This window comes from Zosterops lateralis, assembly GCF_965231275.1.
Source record: "Zosterops lateralis genome assembly, chromosome: 10".
NCBI classification, from domain to species: domain Eukaryota; kingdom Metazoa; phylum Chordata; class Aves; order Passeriformes; family Zosteropidae; genus Zosterops; species Zosterops lateralis.
Window position 1 is genome coordinate 12,405,613 of NC_139770.1, and position 20,451 is coordinate 12,426,063.

The 20,451-nt window shown below is 36.9% G+C and overlaps 1 protein-coding gene across 4 annotated transcripts in view; it reads right to left on the reverse strand.

Moving 5' to 3' along the window:
- Positions 1–361: 361 nt before the first annotated feature.
- ATP13A3 (ATPase 13A3) overlaps positions 362–20,451 on the reverse strand; it is a 53,605-nt gene continuing 33,515 nt past the window's right edge. For 3 of the 4 annotated variants that reach the window (XM_083868761.1, XM_083868762.1, XM_083868763.1), the window contains 22 exons: positions 19,564–19,721; positions 18,718–18,906; positions 17,747–17,808; positions 17,031–17,181; positions 16,820–16,936; positions 15,790–15,807; positions 15,541–15,694; positions 15,335–15,455; positions 14,040–14,164; positions 12,941–13,119; positions 12,363–12,485; positions 12,200–12,279; positions 11,489–11,531; positions 11,282–11,391; positions 10,344–10,440; positions 9,628–9,700; positions 8,648–8,825; positions 7,783–7,970; positions 7,255–7,343; positions 6,977–7,057; positions 3,232–3,321; positions 362–1,768 (listed from right to left, as the gene is read on the reverse strand). In XM_083868761.1, coding sequence (XP_083724887.1) covers positions 1,571–1,768; positions 3,232–3,321; positions 6,977–7,057; positions 7,255–7,343; positions 7,783–7,970; positions 8,648–8,825; positions 9,628–9,700; positions 10,344–10,440; positions 11,282–11,391; positions 11,489–11,531; positions 12,200–12,279; positions 12,363–12,485; positions 12,941–13,119; positions 14,040–14,164; positions 15,335–15,455; positions 15,541–15,694; positions 15,790–15,807; positions 16,820–16,936; positions 17,031–17,181; positions 17,747–17,808; positions 18,718–18,906; positions 19,564–19,721 — 2,624 coding nt within the window. In that variant the 3' untranslated portion in view covers positions 362–1,570. The remainder of the gene's footprint in view (positions 1,769–3,231; positions 3,322–6,976; positions 7,058–7,254; positions 7,344–7,782; positions 7,971–8,647; positions 8,826–9,627; positions 9,701–10,343; positions 10,441–11,281; positions 11,392–11,488; positions 11,532–12,199; positions 12,280–12,362; positions 12,486–12,940; positions 13,120–14,039; positions 14,165–15,334; positions 15,456–15,540; positions 15,695–15,789; positions 15,808–16,819; positions 16,937–17,030; positions 17,182–17,746; positions 17,809–18,717; positions 18,907–19,563; positions 19,722–20,451) is intronic. The other variant, XM_083868764.1, reaches the window with a different exon arrangement.

Genomic DNA, 20,451 nt, shown 5'->3' on the forward strand with positions numbered 1-20,451 from the left:
AAGCCTGGAGGTGTCTGGACCAGTTAGTTGCCCCTGGTCAAAAACAGATAATCAAAACTCAATATTTATCATCTTCCCAAAGACACCAAGGAAGACTTTTCCAAACATTTACGAAGTTTACAATGGTTTGGAGATAAGCAATTTGTAGTTAAAAAAAAAAAAAAAACCCAAAAAAAAAAAAAGAAAAAAAAAAACAAGAAAAAACCCTAAAAAAGTTTTAAACCTTGCAAGTCAAAGTGCTGTCTGCCTCTATTTCTTTGTAGACCTATTTTTCTAGTGGTCTTGTGTTCTGATACCGCTACATGGCAAAATGATGTATGGCTACCCCTAGTACTTAAGCAGCATTAGTGGTGATACAAGCTTTTATTTTTTTCATCTTTTTTTTCTTTTTTTCTTAAATAAATAAAATCTGCATAAGCCTTATAATTCTGCAGCAAGAGAGACTTTAGCTCAGTTTTCTCTTAATTTTGTTTCGTACAGCTACATGTAGCGTTTAAGACACCGGCAGACTCTTTGAAATGCTTGTGCTCTTAACGTGCACAAATCCCACGTGTGGGCATGTGACAATAGACCTCCCTCCCACTCCCATATCCCTTGCAGCAGTAACTTCTGGTCTTACTACTTCAAGCTATCTAGGAAAATTATCTTTAGATTTACAAATAAAACATGGTCCACAAAGGAATAATCCAACTCTTCTGCTGGAAAAAGCAAGGTCTATGGAGAAATGCATAGCTAAATGCAATAAAACATGACATAGAAGAAAGTGTTTAGATTCTCCATCCTTCTTTCTCCACCAACTTTAGAGTGTAGCCAAATGGCTCCTCCCCTGGAGGCCACCTAAGCCCTTCCTTGTGGTTAGCTAGAAAAGAAGTCAAGAATCCACATGAAAGCAATGTGCTTATTTCTAAAGGACAGAGCCTATTGCTTCTACAGCATTCCCAATTCCTGCTGTGGCAGACTAAAAAACTGAACTTAGAACCCAAACATTACACCTGGAAACACTCCTTACTAATTGGGACAAACTTAGAGGTACACACACAAAGTTTAGAACCGTTCTGAGGCACAAAATGTTTCACCAGTCAAATAAAAACCAACTAAACAAACAAAATAATCCAAACCAACCAAAAAACAAACAAACAAAAAACCCCTAACCATGACAAGGTTATTATGCACCTCTAGTACAGCCATGAAACCATCACATCATAGGGTTTACATGAACACATGCCCAGATATGCAGGTTAGAACAACTATTAAGATACTCCAGGCAAATAATGTGAACCTGTTTTAACTGCTCTGCAGTTTAAACCTTCAAATGCATCTCATTTAGGAACAATGAAATCTGAAAGAAGGTGGAAGGAAACACAATCATTTTTGTTCTGCCTAAGGTAACTTACATTTTTAAAATGTATAGCCATAAGATGCCTGGCTCTGAATTTTGTATTCAGAGAGACAAAACAGTTGGAAATATCTGCATTAGAATTTGACATTTAGCACACTGTAGTTTCAAATAAAGCCTTAAAATTACATTCTTCTGAATACTACTAAAGATGCATGCCACCAAGATCCACTGCTACGTGACAGTGATGATTTGATAGGAACCATTTTCTTGGGATGGTACTTTCGCTTCTGTTGTTGTCCTGGGTTTTGGTGGCCATTCTGGATCAACCAGCAGTTCCTGAGCTAGGTGCATATACTTGGCTTTTGGTGTCTTCTCTCTACAACCAAACAGGGAAGAAAGGAAACAGACTCCACAGCGGTCCCCAGCCTCCTGCAGAAGTGAACAGATTTGAAAACTGGATTACCATACAACAACAAAAAAGTCAGTAACAATACAGTAAATCACTAGAAGAAAAACTATTATTTCAGTCTTTAATTTACTATTTCATTATCATATTGGATTGGGAGAAACTCTTCTGGTGTCATCTCTTCTATACTATGGTAGTAAGGACATTCAAAAAACATTAAGAAAATATTTCACATTATTGTAACATCTAAGACCACCAACAGTTTTTATGCATATTTTATAATCATGTCAATAATCACAGATAGAATAGGGAACAATAAATGATTTTACTGTTGGAGAATAAAAGCCTGGTCTAGAAAAAGCAAATTCTCAAAATCCCCAAACACTTTTTAAATTGTTAATTGCTAAACTGAAGGCAGCCAGTCAGACAAAAGTAGCAGAATTTAACTTACTTGTATGTGAAATCTAAGTACTGGAGGTATTAATAGCTATTAAAAAAGATACAAATTATTAAACATAAGTTTCCTTCCTATGTTTCCCCTCCCAGTCTTAAATGCATGTAATTTAATTAGCTGGGGAAGAGAAACACCATTTCTCATTCTTGAGACTGAATCTGTTTCGTATCTCAGAGAGCACCTGTAGCCTGGAGGGCTGACATTTTAATGGTAATATATTCTATAGTTTTCATCATACTCTAAATGTCTATCAATTGGTGAACTGAACCAAATGTGAGCCTTGAGCAGAGTTTCCGTTCTTCAGTGAACACAAAACCATTTGTTTTACAACAGCCTCAAAAGGACAAATGTAAATCTGAAGTGAATACATTTAATAAAATTTAGTGCTGAGAAATAAACCACTGTAATGCTAGCAAGCACAAATGTACAAATCAGCCAAAAGTAATAAGCCAACAGGCTTAAAGTAAAGCTGGTTTTTATGGGATTCACATAGATTTCCTTCATGTAATAACAGCAGAGGGGCAGATCAGACCAAAATTCATGGCCACCTTAAAAATCTTTCAGTGTCCTAAACCATCTGAAGTAGTAATCGTGTATTTTCATTTGCCATCTTGTTTTGTTTCATTTGTACATGCTGAAAATTACTGCTCTCAGACTATGACCTAAAACTCTAAACCAGAATAATTTATTTTAATCATTTCTACGCAAATCAAGATGTTCCCAGTCCTAGCATGCTAACTTGTGACACCACAAATAAAATATGCTAATTTGGAAACTAAAGATGAAGTGAGAAAAGTCTTAAAGCAATACTCTAGGTTTGTTTCACAGTTCTTGCACACACACTAAACTCTTTAAGTGTCAATACAGAAAAAAATATAAACCTAGAAGCCTTTGCTTTTAATATTCCAGTTACAGAAATCTAATTTAAGCAGACTTAAGGTAAGATAAGGCAACAGACACTTATAGATAAGAGACAAAACCAAATTAATCCACATGCACTAAAACGATGACAGCAAAATACTCGTCTCCAACCTGAGGCGGCTGGGGTATGGTGAGGCGAGATTCTCCTTGTTTGTCTCGATTGAACACAACCTTCCAAAGGATCATATCAAGGAGGACATTCTGTGAGACATTACAGTGAGTGGGAAGAGTTAAAGAAACTAATGATCATTTGTTGTTAGTGTGCACATTACAAATAAAACCTGAAACAGTGCGTTAAGCATAACTAATTCAGTGGCAAGCAAAACAGAGAGTTTATGCTACTTGTCGGTACTTTTGTGATAAACATTTTTATTCTTAAAGTGCTCACGCAAAATTTAAGAATATGAACGTGTACTCTAAAATCAACAGCAACAATGACCAAAACTGCATCCATCAATATGGGTAAAAACATAAATACACCTGTGTATCAATACTCTAAAAACCTGTGAAGCACTACATGAAGACATAAGTGCTTAGAGCAGCTTCCCCATAAACCATCTTTAACATTACAGTGCATTTCATTTTGGAGCTATGCTTTTTACATAGTCTGGTTTAAAACAGTGGCATACATCCTCAGAGAAGCAGCAGTGGGGTGGCAAAGCTGAGCCACCAGCAGGAATTAAGGAATTTGGTAGGTATAATTCCAGATGTTTAAAAGAGGGCAGAACTTGAATAGTATGTTGAGCACATCTGGTTATCCTCATACAGCTGCGTGAGTAGACTCAGGAGCTTTGAGTAAATCTGATAACACAGGTGTGAACCTGTACCTTCCATGGCCTCGAGCCTACAGCTCTGATCCTTGGACAGATTCCATTTCTAAGATCTGACTAACCTCTGCCATTGAAAATGGGGAGATGATTAGTAAGACTTCTGTAACAGATTTTTATAATGCTTATGATTTTATAATATACCAGAACTGGATAGTGCTTTTATAAAGCATTGGCCAACAAATCTTCAGCTTGTTAGGTGCTCATTTCTGAAGCCAGTCTGGTTTAAGCATGTCTATACCAGGCATCAGGGGTGAGGAGGAACAGCTGCTAGGATCTGCCTTTGTTGTGCAATATTTTCTATCATCTGGTAGAAAGAATCTGCATGATTTGTGAACCTAGTCTGGCACCCACATGAAAGGAGCAAAAGCTTTTCAGAGCATTTCAGAAAACAAACAGAAAACAACCAGTCAGAAACTATTCCTGTTGTAGAAGCAATGACAAAACTACATATGATCATAGCGTGTCACAAAAGTGTAACGCTGGCAAGTGTGACTAAAAATGATCCAATTCCTCATGTATCTCATAATTATGAGACACTTTAAGAGGCAGCTCCTGAGGGGTAACTCTCAGCAGAACAAACTCTAGGTGAAATACAGGGTACCTTGTAAAAAGATGGAAGGAGCTGCCACCAGCAACCTCTCCCAGATACTCAGAATGTGACCTAAGTCTGTAGTGAAAAGTGCAGGGCGCAGAAAATCCAGCCAGGCACACAAGGAGAGAAAGACAATGAGCTCTCCTGGAAGTGAAGGAAAGAAATAGCCTGGGATTTCTACACAACACACTGGACCCAAGGAGCTGGCACTACATGACAAAGCTTTAGGGAGTGCAGAGTAACCTGGCTGGAATTGGGCACATGCAGTTCATGAGGTGGGTTGAACTCATGGAAGGTAAAATGTGTATTGTAAAACAAGGTTTGGGATTTGAGGATCACTAGAGAACAGTTCTGTTGGGACACCTGCTGTAATAAAGCATTCAACTTACACTCACAAAGTGAAGAAACCTGGTTTAAGACAAAGCATAACAGCCCAAACAATTAGTGCCAAGAAGCACAGGCAATAAGACAAATAGGGAAGTCTGTTTCAAAGAAATGTGCCGAATCACTCCTGCAGTTTTGGTAATGAAAGTTAAATGACTGAAGTGTAGAAAGATGCTAACTCAAACCTGCATAGGAAAAAGAGTGGGTGAGGTTTGAAATACTGGGTCAAAGAACAGTCTGCAGGTAATTATATTGCTTAGGTGATGCTTAGTAGAAATTCACAAGTCTTCAGGCTGATGTGACAACCAACAAGGGCCAGAAGTGAACACGTACTTAAACTAGAGGAGAACCATTTGTCCTCGAGAGTCACATGCTGATACCTGGATTGGCACACTCACAGACTTTCTACTGGAGCCCTTACACATCCAGAACAGAAACAACACCAGATTCTGTAAAGGTTACAAGATCAGCTGCAGAAAAAAGGAGTTTTCAAGCAGATGGTAAATTTATTTCTCTCAGCAATCTTAATCACTGGAATGAAAACTGAAATTGAATAGGAAAAAATATTTCTGTCTGGGAGGTTTGTTTTAAATTTATCAGAAGACATAAAAAGCCATGATTCCGAAGCTTCAGAACAGCTGTTTTGTTTCAGTGGTAAAGACAACAATATACTTATAATTTGATTTTCACAAATAAAAGGAAGAAAAAAACACCCAACCCTATTAAGCATTCACTAATACAAAAAAAAAGGAGGAAGAATTCAAGGGCATAAAGGAAAATCATCACAAGAAGACTTAGAGTACATACAGGACAACGTAAAAAAGGCACAGGAGCTTTAATAGTGGATAAACTTGTTAACAAGACAAGAGGCCAAGAAAATTATTATCTACTGAGATGTTTTGGAAAAGACAAGTTGTCATCTGCCATGTGAAAACACAAAAACATGTTCCAATAGGCAGCAACATTACAGCATATTTTGCAAATTCGATTTGGAACAACATTTTAAACACAATACCTTGATAATTTTGATTCAAGTATCTGAAAAAAACCTTTGCTCGAGTTAATTTTTACTAGGTCACAAATAAAGGGAAAAAACATGTCAATTGGACAGAATATTAATGCTGTACAACTCTTTGAAGGCCAAAATTAAATTATCCAAGCAAGTATTATGCTGGTTACATTGAAAGCAATCCCTCACATTGTAATGGAAATACTGATTAGAAGCTGTAGAAAATGTTACACAGTAAAAACAGATAATTGCAGTGTGCAAGCATTAGATAATGTTGGAAGGCTTTTTCATCTTGCAGGAAAAAAAGTGACTCATGACTGCAACCAAAACCCAAACATATTCAGGTTGGAAATGACACGTCACTTAACAGGGAGAAGAACCACAGGAATAAATAACTGACTGTGAATCCAGACTTCTTCTGGAATATTTATCTGTCCAACTTTGATTCTTGGAAAGAAAAACAAGGCACCTGGATGAAAGGTAGGGCATGTTTCTGCACACATTAACTCTAGAATTACATCAGAAGAGGTCAACAACCAGAGTGACTGGCTTCAGACAAGCTCAGTGATGGAAAAAGTGCATTTGCATGAACATCTCTACTTCTGACTTTGACCATATCAGACAATCGAGTTACACAGACCTGCATTATTTTGAACAATAACCTATGTGTATGATCCAAATGAAGGAAGGGGGGCTCTCCTAAGGACTTTATATAGTTGTCTAGTATGTTGTTATTCTGAAGTAACACAGAAAATTAAAAATGGAGTATTTTAATATGAAATAGTTGAATTTTGAAGTCTTTCAACTTCCTCCCCACCCCCAATTTTTAATAGAAAAGATTTTAAAATTACACTTTAGACACAGAAAGTCTTGACACCTTAAATCTAGCTTACAAGGACATTTGCAGAAATACACACTTAACAAGAAAACAGCAGCCACTCATACTGGCATGCTGTGAAGAGTGACCTTCTAAATAAAAGATAAACATGCACCCTGAAACAAGAAATGCTTAGAAGCATTTTTTCCATGTGGATTTCTTACCTCTGTCAGCACGGATACAACTGCGTTTAGAATAACGATGATGACGATTCTCAGGCGCCACTCAGGTGGCACACACACGAGCTGTGGAAACAAGTTGCCAGAGCTTAGAAACATACATGTGAAGTAAACACACATTCAAAACAGACACAGTATTATAAATTCTCCTTTCCCCACCCAGTGATGTGAAGCTAAAGCTCTGCAGGGGTCATGCTTGCCCCAAAGGCAGCCCATCCATTCCCTGAGGAAACTGACACGCCCAGAGATCTGCTGACTCTCACCTCAAGAAATGCGTCAATAGGTTCAACAGGATGCAACATGATGAAAAATATGAAGACATAAAGAACTATAACAGATAAGACAAACAGAACTGTAAAAGAAGAAAAAAAATATTTTAATTGGACCATCTCACAATCAAGAATTTCAGACAGTTTTGTGTCCTGAGTTCATTACTGCCTGGAAACAACCTCTCTTCTCCCTCTAAACTCCTTCCAGGTAAATTTGGGCAATACTAGTTGTGCTGATAGCCATAAAAAGACAGAAGGCCTGACTCCTTCTCATTGGCTCACTTGTGGAGTTGAAATAGAGAAGTATATACACATCCACTTAAACAAACAAAGCAACTATTAACACAAATTTCTCCATACAGTTTAGTATTTCCTTATTTATAGCTGTGAGTTTGAAAGGATAATTGCACTACGATCTCCTAGCAACACTATTGCTTCTGAAGTGGCACAACAGAATTGTCAACAAGTGCACAGTCACTTGGGAGTTTTATTTGGAACTGTATAGACTAAGAAAGGACTTACAGTTTTTGTAGCATGGTTGTCTAAAGGGCTTTCCTTTAGAAAAGACAATTGCCACTATGAGGTACTGAAAGCTGGATATAAAAAACAAAGTTGTGTTTTCATAATTTTGAATGTAATGTTCATCATGAATAGTCTCATTCCCGTGGTGTGCAGAGCTGTTGTTCTTGGCGTCCAACACATTACATGCACTAAAATACAAAAAACATTCAACACTGAGTTATGGAGAAGAGGCAAGTAGGGCCCACCTATTTACAAATGTAATAACAGAACAAACTGCTACAGTAGTAAAAAAGCTTAAACTTGAGAACATATTACAGGTAGTAAGAAATAACTAAAACCTGTGGCAGAGAAGTAGCAATTTTTGTGAATTCAGAGATTTGAGTTCTTTTATGCTGCCAGTTCGTAAATTTACTACATTAGCTGTTTAAAAACTATTTGACAGACTTCAGAGACAGGTAAGGAAATAGTGCAATCTAACGAAATAAAATTAAAACACTTCTTCATTTTCAAAAATATGAATTTGATCTACTGTAACTCTACCAAGAAAGCAAAGTTTTATAATATGAAAGAGATAAGATAGATCTGAACCATAAATTTCAAATTTCTACCTCAACTGTCCCAAAGTTGAAGAGCCATTGGACCAAGCCATCTGACTCTCATCCAGTTTTGCTCTTCAGCCACTGGGTAGCTCCTATATATTAGTATGATTTTCATAAAAAAATCAGCAGACTAACAAGCTGCCATACAGAAGCTTTATTTTCAAAGTCCCCGGGGGTGGGGGTGGTGTCAAGACAGAAGAGAGCAGTTATTGCCTACAGCTTTCCAATCACTACTGTATCCTGCACAGAGCCCCTGAAACACTTACTCAGAGTCTGGTGTCCAAGGCTCATACCAGGATTGCTGTTTGACCCAAAAGAACCCCAAGGTTTGGAAAGCAAGGCAGATGATGATCTGAGACAACACGGAACACAGAAGTGGACCTGAGATAAGACCTGATGGAGGCCTTCGTGCAACAAGCTCTGTCCAAGCAGGGTTCAGACTCACTGCAAAGCGAACAAAAAACAAATAACACATTACATCATTATGGTTTTTCAAGAGTTATCCTGTTCACATTCTGTGGGATTAGAATGGCTTGCTCATGACATCACTTTAAAATTTGGTCCAGAACTGCAAATGTGAAACCACCTTGAAAAGACCATAGAGCCACAGAACAATGCCACAGTGCCTTCTGCTGGTTCCCCAGCAGCACAGAATAGCAGGGGACAGTAGCAGCCATGAGACTTAAGGAATTAGCAGTGTCTGGCCAAATTCCCTTTGTCTGGCACAAGGACTTACAGCTTGCCTCCTCACTTTTGGGCTGCTATTGCTTCAATTAAAATGTTTTTATTAAATTTGAAAATGGAATTCTACTGTTAGCCATTGAATTGAATGCTAGGCTCATATGTGGAATCAAATGTTTCACTAGGCATACTTTGAGTGTAACATTTTGTCGACAGAAGTTCAAAGTAAGAATCCAAGGAATCAAAACATTTGAGCAAGATGATATTGCAATGACTCCTGTTTTCATTCCAAAACCAGCTTCCTGTACTATGAACACTTAGTTCCCCAAGATCGTGCCCACAACCTGCTTCTTGTATGAGGACATTTCACAAATTTGACATTACTCTAATTCAATACACAGTGGTGGTTTGGGTTTCTTAATGCATAGATGTAATAGTTGTAACATCTTCATTGTATGCCACAGTGTTTTCTCAAAACCACATGCAGTTAGATATTAAAGAAAATCTGACCAAGCAAAAAGTGGTTCACAGAAGTGCCACAATGGTAATTCAGTACAGTACTTACTAGTGAAAACAACCACCAAAATGATTGCCAAATCAATGAAGAGAAACTGGAAATCTCCCAAATTGCTCAGGATCTGGAGAGAAATCACAAATGTAACGTTGGTAATTTCTTTACACGAAAAATTTATATAACACTAATTATTTGAATTTCACTCTATAAATGAGACAGTGTCCTGTGAAACTGTCAACTTAAAGGTCCTTTAATACTCTGCACCTTTAACTTACTCAGAATAAAAATTAAAATACACGATTTCTATCACATGCCACTATTGTGAAACCAATCATATTAACAGGAAGTATTCCACTTTGCTTCCCCTCCCACCCAACTCAGTACTTCCAGTTTCTTTCAATTCTAACAAAAAGAATGCATTTCTCTTTTTAAAAAGTTAGATTACTTCAAAATGCTGAAAGTTTTTAAATAATTGAAGCCTGTATTTTTACTTTGTATATATGCTTATTTGGTCTTCCCACTGTAGAGATTTTCTTTTCACAGCCATTGGTTATTGCCTTTTCTAAACAGGTACTACCATGTATTTTGTACAGTTAATGTGGAAAAAAAACCACCCACCAAAATACTAACAATCTTTTTAGTCTAAATGTATTTTTGAATGCATGTGTTGTACTCAAAGGGACTTGCAATAATTTGTATTGAATATCTATCAACTTTTACATCACTGAATTATGCTGACACCGCATAGGTATTTACTGAATACTTACAGAATACAGCAAAGTAACAGTGATGTACTGGATGATGCTGTATAATGCCATGAATTTAAACACACAGAAGGAAGTTATTAAAGCAGCACGGCCTTCCCTGTCAAAACAGATGCAATCATGTCACTACAAAACTTTCTGGGCAAGCAGTTAAGTTCTGCCTACCAAAATGTTAGCTGCAATTAAACACACCAGCAAACTCTTTGAGGGATATTAGGCTACAGACACAGAGAGAAACAGGAGTCAGAATGGGACACTTCCCCCAATACTAAAGTTGTGGGCATGTCTTCAGAACTGAGCCACCACCCAACTTCCTCTTTGGACTTCATGTGGTTTTCCAACAGAGGTTCTAAAATGAAAGTCTTTTTACAGAAGCATTTATGTAGCATCAGTTTACTGCATGGATTGAATGAACACACAGTCAGCCACAGAGCTGCTGACTTCAGAAATGTTTCTGATAATGCATTACTTCATCAGTTCCCCACAGACCCCTAAATTCTTCTTTGGCTGACCTTTATCCAAAATCATTATCTAACTTCCAATTCTAGAGTCAAAAATTTGGTCAAACTCTATTTAGAAAATTTGTCTTCTACTTTGTATAGTGATGAGCAATTATCTGAAGATTTTTACTGCTTGCAGTTACACACAGCCTTTATGAAAACTAGCAAAGTTACTAAGACAAACCTAAAGACTTATGTGTAGAAGCTTGGTAATGCTTTGAAAAATTAACTTTACATGGACAAAGGATTTTGCAACAAAATAGTAAATCATGCTATGGCTGGGTTTTGCTCAAAGTACCTTCAGTAAAGAAACAGAACCACTAAAATCTATGGATTGTTCCGTAATTCACACTGGTTTCCTACAGCATCAAATATATACTAAAATAGAGCATGCAAAATGAGTTACACAGACACATTTAAGTTCACAGTCAGTGGCATTACCTGATCAGCTTTGGCACACAGGAAATACTGGGTGTCCTGGAAGTGAATGGTGATGCCACAGAAGCCTCAAGTTCAGACAGAGATATACCACCGTGTGCCCTCTTTAGTGCCTGCCAGGTAACATTGAAATACAGACCATTTTAGAACTTGCCTTCAGCTATACAATTTAACTGAATGGTTCTGTATGGAAAATAAAAATACACTTACCCCACAGTCATTTGCTCCATCTCCACACATGCCCACATAGTAACTATAAAAATCAAACAGGCATCAGCATTCTGGACCATTCTCCAACCATGGTCCATTTAGCTTATTTCATTAATTACTTCTATATTACTTTGAGTTATTCAGGGTTTGCATAACAATGAGAGATCATTAATGCTGAAATCAATTACTGTTGCTGTTACGCATATAAAGAAGTAGACAGAAAAGTAACATGACAATAACAGGTCAACCAAAGCAATAATGGTTAATTAGCTCTCTATTATCCCAAGGTGGTCTAAAGAATCTTTGCTCTAGGCAATGACACTTTTGTAGTATTTTGTAGAGCGGCAAGGCCTGACACCAACAATCACATATTGACCAATGTGAACAGAAGTAATCCTTGTAATACTTCTGTAATACACAGAAGACATTTGATGGGTTTGTTTCATAAACCAAGCGACTGCATTTATAAAATGTTAGACATATTCCTCACTTAAAACTTCATGAAAAGTCTGAAACTTTCCCAACTAGCCAGCAGATGGTACTACTCTCATTCTATTAGATCAGCTAATAGGCTGATCTGTCAACACAAGGAGTTTTATCAGCCCAGCATTTTCCTTTAAGCAAAAAAGCTAGCAGCATGCATAATTTTTGTCTCCTATCACACCAAACACATTTGACCCTCTTGCTTTCTATGCTTAAGCAAATACTTACTCTACATTTTGTAAAGCTTCCACCAATTGAGTTTTCTGATCGGGCGCCATGCGAGCAAACACAGTGCCATGTAGCACGAGCTGCAAGACAGGAGAGTTCTTAATGCTCACAGGGCAAAGTCTGTTCACCATTGAAAGTGCCCATACTCAACAAAAATGCTTACCTTGGGTACCAGGTCCTGAAAATGCTCCAAAATCACTGCAAATGACTTCCCATTCATTGCAAAATGGTATTTTGTCATCTGGAGATCCTCGAGGCTTTCATGGACCAATTTAACTGGAATATCCTATCAAAAATAGTTTAATACTCTAGCTGTAATGCATTTACATAGAACCTTGCCATTTTAAGCTAATACTCAGAAGAGTATTCCTAGAGATCCTACACAAGACCAGATTTATAAAAATGTCACTTAAAAAAAAACCCTCATACAATAAAACCACTTATGTATTACTAAGAAAATGTAGTTTAATGTTTCAACTACAAGCAGCTAGAGAAGTTTTAACATATTGAAATGTTGGGGAAAAAACCTTGTCAAGTGAAATGTCAAACGTCATATCACAGTTGATAAACTACCTCCCCCAGGCTGCTTTACTAGTCTTTGGTATTTGAAGATCTGAAAGTTAACCAGTATATCAATTCTGAACTGACACTTAACAGCAGATTTAAAATTTAAGGGAATAACATAAAAAATACAGTAAATCTAACTGCTTACATTCTAAGGGCATAACATGGTCATATTACCTCTGAGTTTATGGCTGGTGATGAACTAGTGCATTTTGCGAGGGTATCTGCATAATGCCAGTTGATCCTGGCAGCCTGCCCATCCTTTGGAGGTAGTGCTTCAGCAATAATGACCTTATCCTGAGGTAGAATCATTCCACAGTCTCTGGCCACAGAGATAGCAGTTAGCATGTTATCCCCTGTTAAACAATTGCATTTAAAAGGGTTTCAGTCAGAAAAAAATCAAGATCATACACTGTAAGAGAAAAGCTAACAAAGCCTGTATAGAACCAGGAGGAGGACTGCCCCACATACCAGTACAAACCTCAGAGCAAACCAAGCCTACAGACAACATTCAGGTAAATGACTGTTGTCTGTAGGCTTGAATGAAATGAAAGCAAGCCTACCAGGTAAACCTCCTCCCCTAGAAATTCTGTGTGCTGCTTGGAGCTATAAAGATCTTTTATTGAACTAATTTTAGTGTATATGGAAAATTAGGCAGAAAACAGGCATCCATTTAAAATACTGCTTTTTACACAGTCACAGAACATACAAACACAGAGCTGCATTGTTAGCCTAGCAAAACATTCCAAAATTAAAACATCTGTGATTTAAAAAGCACATACTGTATGAAAAACACTGAGCTCAGACACCTAGCATGCTTACAAGGACCTAAGTCATTCTCCCAGAAAAAAATCCAATGCAAAGTGACTTTTCATAGTATAAATCAAAATGATAGTGACCCTCAGGACATCCAGTCCAACCTCCTGCTCAAAGCAAGTTCACTCATCAAATTAGAATAGGACTTCAACTTAGTCTGATTTGGAAGACTTCTAAGGGTTTTCAGCCTCCAATTCAGTATCAAGTAGCTTATACTTGGAACTAGGGAGAAGAAACTATGAAGTGGAATTACAGCCTCTTCTGGTTTCTCTGACTTCCCAAAGCAACTTGCACCCAGAAAGAAAAAAAAAAGGTGTCTGAAGAGTTTCACAAGTTCTAAACTTCCCTGTTGCTATAAACACAGTGTAAACTCATTGACACTAAAATTTGACTTCCTAGACATAATTAAAACAAAACCAAAAAGAGATGAATCTTTGAGTATCAATGTTTACATGCTAACCTGTAACCATGACAGTGCGAATGTTGGCTTTATGCAAATCTTCAAGTACAGCAGGGGTTTCTTGCTTTAACTTGTTTTGCATTATAATTAACCCCATAAAATCCATGTTGCTTTCAATAGCATCTCTGATGAAAAAGAGACAAGGAAGAGAAGATTATAAGATTTATAATTATTAGATGTAGCTTTAAAAGCCTGATTTTCTGTTTATCAAAGTAAAGAAGAATATGTATTTTTAACCATGAAGTAATTTGCTTTATAAAAAGTGATGTGAAAGATATCATTGCAATAATTTATACTTATTTCCCTTTTTTTAATTGAAAACCAGTGTGAGAAAACGTTGTTTCCTCTCAAGCACAATTTTCAGTTTCTTCCACGAGAATGCTTTCTAAAGAAAATTACAGTCTCAAATAGGTTACAGCTAGAAAACATGCTCTGAAACTAACTGCATTCACAGGCCAAATATTAAAATATGTTTAGAGTGCACGTGTCTATTTTCCAAATTAGCTGAACCTTACCACAAAAGCTACTACACAAAGGCACATAAGATTAATAAGCACTAGCTAATTAGGCAGAGAAACAAATTCACTTTGGTTTACATAAAAAAATTAATGTATTTACAGGTCTTGGGTATTCTATTGCTATTGCCAATTTTCACACTTAAAACTGGAAAGCTCATTTCTCCCCTTTGCCAAATGTTCACCTTGTACACGGGGCTGATACAAAAGAACACAGTCAAAGCTGACGTATTGATAGCTGCACTACACATTCAAGCACTGTGGGAAAGATGACATTATCCACAAAACTAAGCTCAGCTGAAAAATAATTCACAGGAGGCAGTACTCTTTGAAGGAAGAGACCTTCTACCTTTCCAAACCTCACAAGAAAAATGGACATGCTGGCTTTAGGAGACAAAGAAACTGCATCAAACATGCATAGGAGGATTTCCACTACTTGCCACTATCCTTAATAAACACAGATGATATAAGAATGTGCAAGTAAAGAAATCAGATGAGGTTTTCTGCCACAACAGTGTAAATTAGATATCATGAAAATAATATTCCATCCCATTTTCAGCTTAAAGCTCATCCTCTGAATTCACTTCATTACAGAAAAAAACTGCCTTATCTTCTATATCCAGGACACAACTGAAGAATTCAGAGAACTATGTATGTCGAGACAGAAAAAAGCTAAAGAAGAGTAGTAATTGATTTAAACAAAAGTACACATTACATATTAATTCAAAGCATGCAGGTTTTGAAGTCTGTTACTTATTAAAAAAGTGAAGTCGTTCTTACCTGCTAATAGTCTGGACTTTGTGCCACGTAAGCTTAGACTCCAGTTTTCTGTGAGCAAGAGCAATAACTCGGAAGCCCTGCTTAGTGTATTCTTCCAGGACATGCTCAAAGTCAACAGGAACTTCAAAAAGATCACGTTTTGAGTTATTAAAATATTCATATTTCAGTTGAGCTATAGAAGCAATAAAAATAATTTGTTCCTTTACCTGTTTCCTGCTTACACAAGCTGGCAATCACTTCTGGGGCACCTTTCATGTAAGCATCCATTCTCTTCTCCCCTAGAACCCTGGCTATTACACACATGCGCTGCAACACTGAGGAAAATGGGAACTGGCGCACAATTCCAATTTCATACCCAGTCTGTGTCATACAGGAAGGAAGGAAGGAAGAAAAGGGTTACATCCACATATATCTTAAGAAAAATAGGTATGTGCTGAATGAAAAAGCATACTTACCGACAGCTCAAACAATTCCTGAAAAACAAAACAAATACAGTCACTCTAAATATCAATTTTAAGTATTTCTTAAGCCACGAACTATTTCAACACAAATCAGTAAATGAATTTGCACAGCATTCTTGGTATCAAGTCCTATTGGATTTCCTAAAAGCTGAATACAAATATACTGCAGCTATTTGGTATCCTTTACTTTAAGTGAGACACAGTACAAATGTAGAGCTTGATTTTTTGATTAGAATTTCCAAGACCTTTCACCGTCCAAACTGTCTATTTAGCCTTTGTAAATGACTAAAGTACTATGGTGTCTCAGAATGAGACCACAATTATTAAGTACATTTCCCCAGAAAATAATGTAGTAAGTTTCAAGAATGTTCAGATATCAACTACTGCACAGTGATTACTGTTGTGCATGTACACTGTGCTCTGAACAAAAGAAAGAAACACTTCTATCTACTACAAAATACGACTCATACAAATGTACTGACTTGTTGTACTCTCCCCCTACCCTACTCTGTGATAATCTGAATATACATACATCTAAAATTTCCCTTTGTGAAATATTTAAAAATACTTCAAAATACAGCTAGAAGAAACTTTTAAATCTGCTAAGTACATTTTGTTTTTTACTCAGCACTTAGTATTATCTCTAAGGTACGAGAGTGGCAAGAATTCCACGCCACACGGTGACATTAACAAATGGTAGTTTTAACTGAAACTGCAAGGTGAGCACACCTAAGCACTTCATTAAAACAGAATTTGGTAACAATACCAATATTAAAAGGCATAAGCTTAAAAAGCATTGCTGTACTTTATAATCAGTCTGTAAAGGTAATAATGCTGACACTGAGCTTGCTCACCTTCAAAGTGGCATATACTGAACCACTACCTTCAACAACAGTTTAAATGTTGTGTCTTTGCCATCAAAACCCTCACAGTTCTGATCCCATTTCAATTCTATCAGCCAGAACCTCAGCATACAGTAAAATGTGTTTCTTTAACTCAAATCAACTGTTTTGAGCTTTTATACCATTTCTTGATCTGTTGATTGCTTTGATTCTGGGGAAAGTTGTTTTGAAGGTCGAACCACCGTTGGCATGATTCGATTATGAAGGGCTGTTTCCTCTTCAGTTGCTTCTTCTAAAATCTGTATTTAAAAAAAAAAAAATCAACTAATTTATACATTCATTAACTTTGACTTGCTCATAACGCAATATTCAGGGGGAAAAAATGGCACTTACCCATCCTATTGCTTCAAACATCTTCAAATCAAGTGGATCCCCAGAAAGCACCCCTTCAATTTTTGTAAGGGAATGACAAGTTGCCATGCAAGCAACAAACTCTGACTTCAGCAAGCTCTCACTGCAAGCCCTCTCTTCCGGCAAAAGGAAACTGAAACAATGAAGTAATAATATACTTAGCACTATAATTATTTATTATGAGCCACTTCAAAAAGTTTGTTTAGATTAACAAAAGAAAATTGACTGCATAAGTCCCTTCACACTTGTATTTTCACACATCACAGAAAACAAATTAAGAGTCTGGGCTGGAATCTTCACAAACTATCACAACTTCTTCCTCCTTCGAACGCTCAGTGGTCATTCCTTTCCTGTCTAGTTTGATCTCTCATACAAAGCCCTCTTATCACGTAGCACTTAATTAGCTAACTTAACAGTCCAAAAAGCCATCCCTTAGGAGGACAGGATTAATGAAACATGTATCTGCAACAGTTTTGCAGTATGACCATGATAACTCAGAGTCTCATAATCTACTTCAGCTTTGCTTGGGAGTTGTAACTTCCACTACACCTAAACCAGAGTTTAAGTGGCACTCCTACAGCGCATTACAGAAATGTTAACACATATGAGCTCACATTGAATTTTCTATTCTATTGTGCTGAAGTTGTCACAGTACAACTGTGTATAATATTTGCTATGAGATCTGAGTTCATCCTTACCGAGCATTTTCCACCCGCTGAATTCCCCAAAGATCCAAGCCATCCTCAGTAAGTGTGCCAGTCTGCAAAAGAGACCATGGGGCATGGCATAAAGAAAAAGCCTTCAGAAACAAATTATCTTCCATCAAAGCAAAAATTAACAGCTATTTTAAAAAATTACACTTGAACAATGTATTTTCTTTTGTTTTCACATACAAATCAAGGCTTCGGGACAGAAAATACAGTATCTCCCTTGTTTTTTGCTACTAATTAAGTTCCAAACCTGTTAAATAATTTTCAAAAACATTCAAAGCAGTCAAGCTCCTCACTGGAAACAGCACAAATGAAACAGACCCTTAAAATCCAAAGATGATAGCACATCATCTCAATATTCAGGGACTGGGGACAATGGAAAATGGGTACTAAACCATTAGCACTATCTTACATAGCTAAAATAGTAACTGACATGTACTTACAGTTGAAATACAGTTAGAATTATACTTATTATTTGAGATAAAATCTAAGGAGGAAAATAAATTTTATCTAGGAAAGAGGCAACAGTAAGGAATTCTGGCTAGCACCATTACTGTTTTTTACTCATCTTTGGTTAACAAATAATAACAAAATATGGCCACTCAGTTTTTCATTGAAACTAATGAAAATCAGAAAAATCTGACTTCACACTTGTGGTTTTCAGAAGCTTGTGTGCTAAATAAAGTTCTTAGTAAGCCTCAACTCTCACAATTCTGTGGTGCCAATAGTAAGTTAGAACTTGGGAGTCTTGAGATAAGAAAGCAGCTCAATTATAACATCTTTTTAGAGAAGATTAAATTAAGAGAGTTAACAGATGGTAAACACTGAATACCTGGAAGCTAACAGATCACAAATGATCTAACTTATATGAAAAATGAGTTTTCCGTTTTTTGTCTAGACAAATTCCCTTTTCTAAGACAATGCCCCTCCAGGCAGCAAGGTTTCAAAATTCACCTAACCTTATCGAAACAAACAAGATTCAACTGGCCACAAATATTTATTCTTTGTGGGCTGATGCAGAAGATGCCAATTTTTTTCAACCTTCTTTGTGCATAAACGATGCCAGCAGTCATAGCAGCAGGGAGTGCTGGAGGCACCGTGATAGTGATAATGTCAAGAGACTCTATGATGATGGTATGAGCTGGAACCTGGAACAGAGGTCAGAGTTAATGAACAAGAACTCACTGCTTACACATTCACTATCCCACTGACGTGGGCAAACCCCACACATTGTTTTCCCCAGTACAGTGTGTTCTGGACTGCCCAGAAATTTAGCACAATCTTCAACCGCCATCAGCAATCACAATAATCCAGTCCTAAATTATCCACAACCCATAACTTCTAATTTGCACTTTCCCTCTGGAAATATATTACTTTAAAACATTAGTTGAGTAATGCAAAAATTTTTAAAAGGGGGAAAAAAAAAACAATATGAAAAATTTAACAGTTATCAGGTTATTCCTTGATAAGGATTTTTTTGCCTGCAGCATGTTTTAGATGTGCTGTATCCTCTTTCTTCCAACTGTATGTAAGTCAGATGGTAATCTTACATATAATATAGATAAAAATCTAGTAATTGGAGATAAGAGAAATCAAGGTAAACTCAAATTTCTCTGTAAGATATTCAAATTCTGCTTCTGTGCTGAAATCTATTCTCAGTAACCTTGTCTCATTTCATTGATATAAAATAGAGCAAAACAATATTCACTTTAGAACAAATTGTTTCTCATCATCTGAAGTATGATGGAAGTCATGGTCACCCTTTTCTAAAATAAGGCAGTTCTGTACCAGAAGTGAAAACATACCTCATTTAGGATGCTGTTGACAATTGTGTAAAGAAACCCAATGCCTGCCACCACCACCAGAGACAGGAGAAACAAATACGCATCTCTGTAGAGCTTAAAATCAGTTGGCTTTGGATACAGTATGGAACGAACAAGCTGTCCTTTAGCAGTACTAAAGCCTAGAAATAAAAAAGGAGTAAGTTATTAAAAATACAAACAAAAGCAAACCTATTCAAATATATTAAAAACCTCAAAAAAACCCTTAAGCTACTAATTTCATTACAACTGTTTCTTAATATCAATAGCAGATGTTTTACAATACTGTAATTAATGTGCTTTAAAAATATATGTGCACATCATACTAAGGGCTTCTCTCCTATGGCAAGGACATGCAGCTGATGCAAACAAACCCCTCCTCTGCAGCAGCAGCAAATCCTCACATGGTTTGGCCTGGCAGAGTTTGTTGTACTGCATTTTATTCCCCACAGTGCAGAGCTAGTGCGTATATTTATTGTCTAATTAAGCCAGCCCTTGCAAAAAGGAAAATGAAGATATTCAGAGTCCAACATTAAATACTTAAATGGCAAGTCTCCATAAGGGCCCTTGAGAGCTAGAATGAAAGATTCAGAAAAAACTGCAGTGCAGGGAGTCATCTTCTGGAGAAAGGCACCTCCTGATGGCATTTTGACAACTAAACTAGGAGAATACCCTTCTGAAGGTCTTACAGTTGAACAACCAACAGATATCCCAAGGTCCTACTTGAACTTTTGCCTTGACGTTTGAAGAGGCCAAGATTAATGCCCAATTTTGTGTGTCCAAAACATTTTCCATCTGCTTAGACTTCAAAGTCTATTTCTACAACCTCAATGTCAAAGCCAGGTCTTCTGGCACTAGTGACAGCTCCCTGAC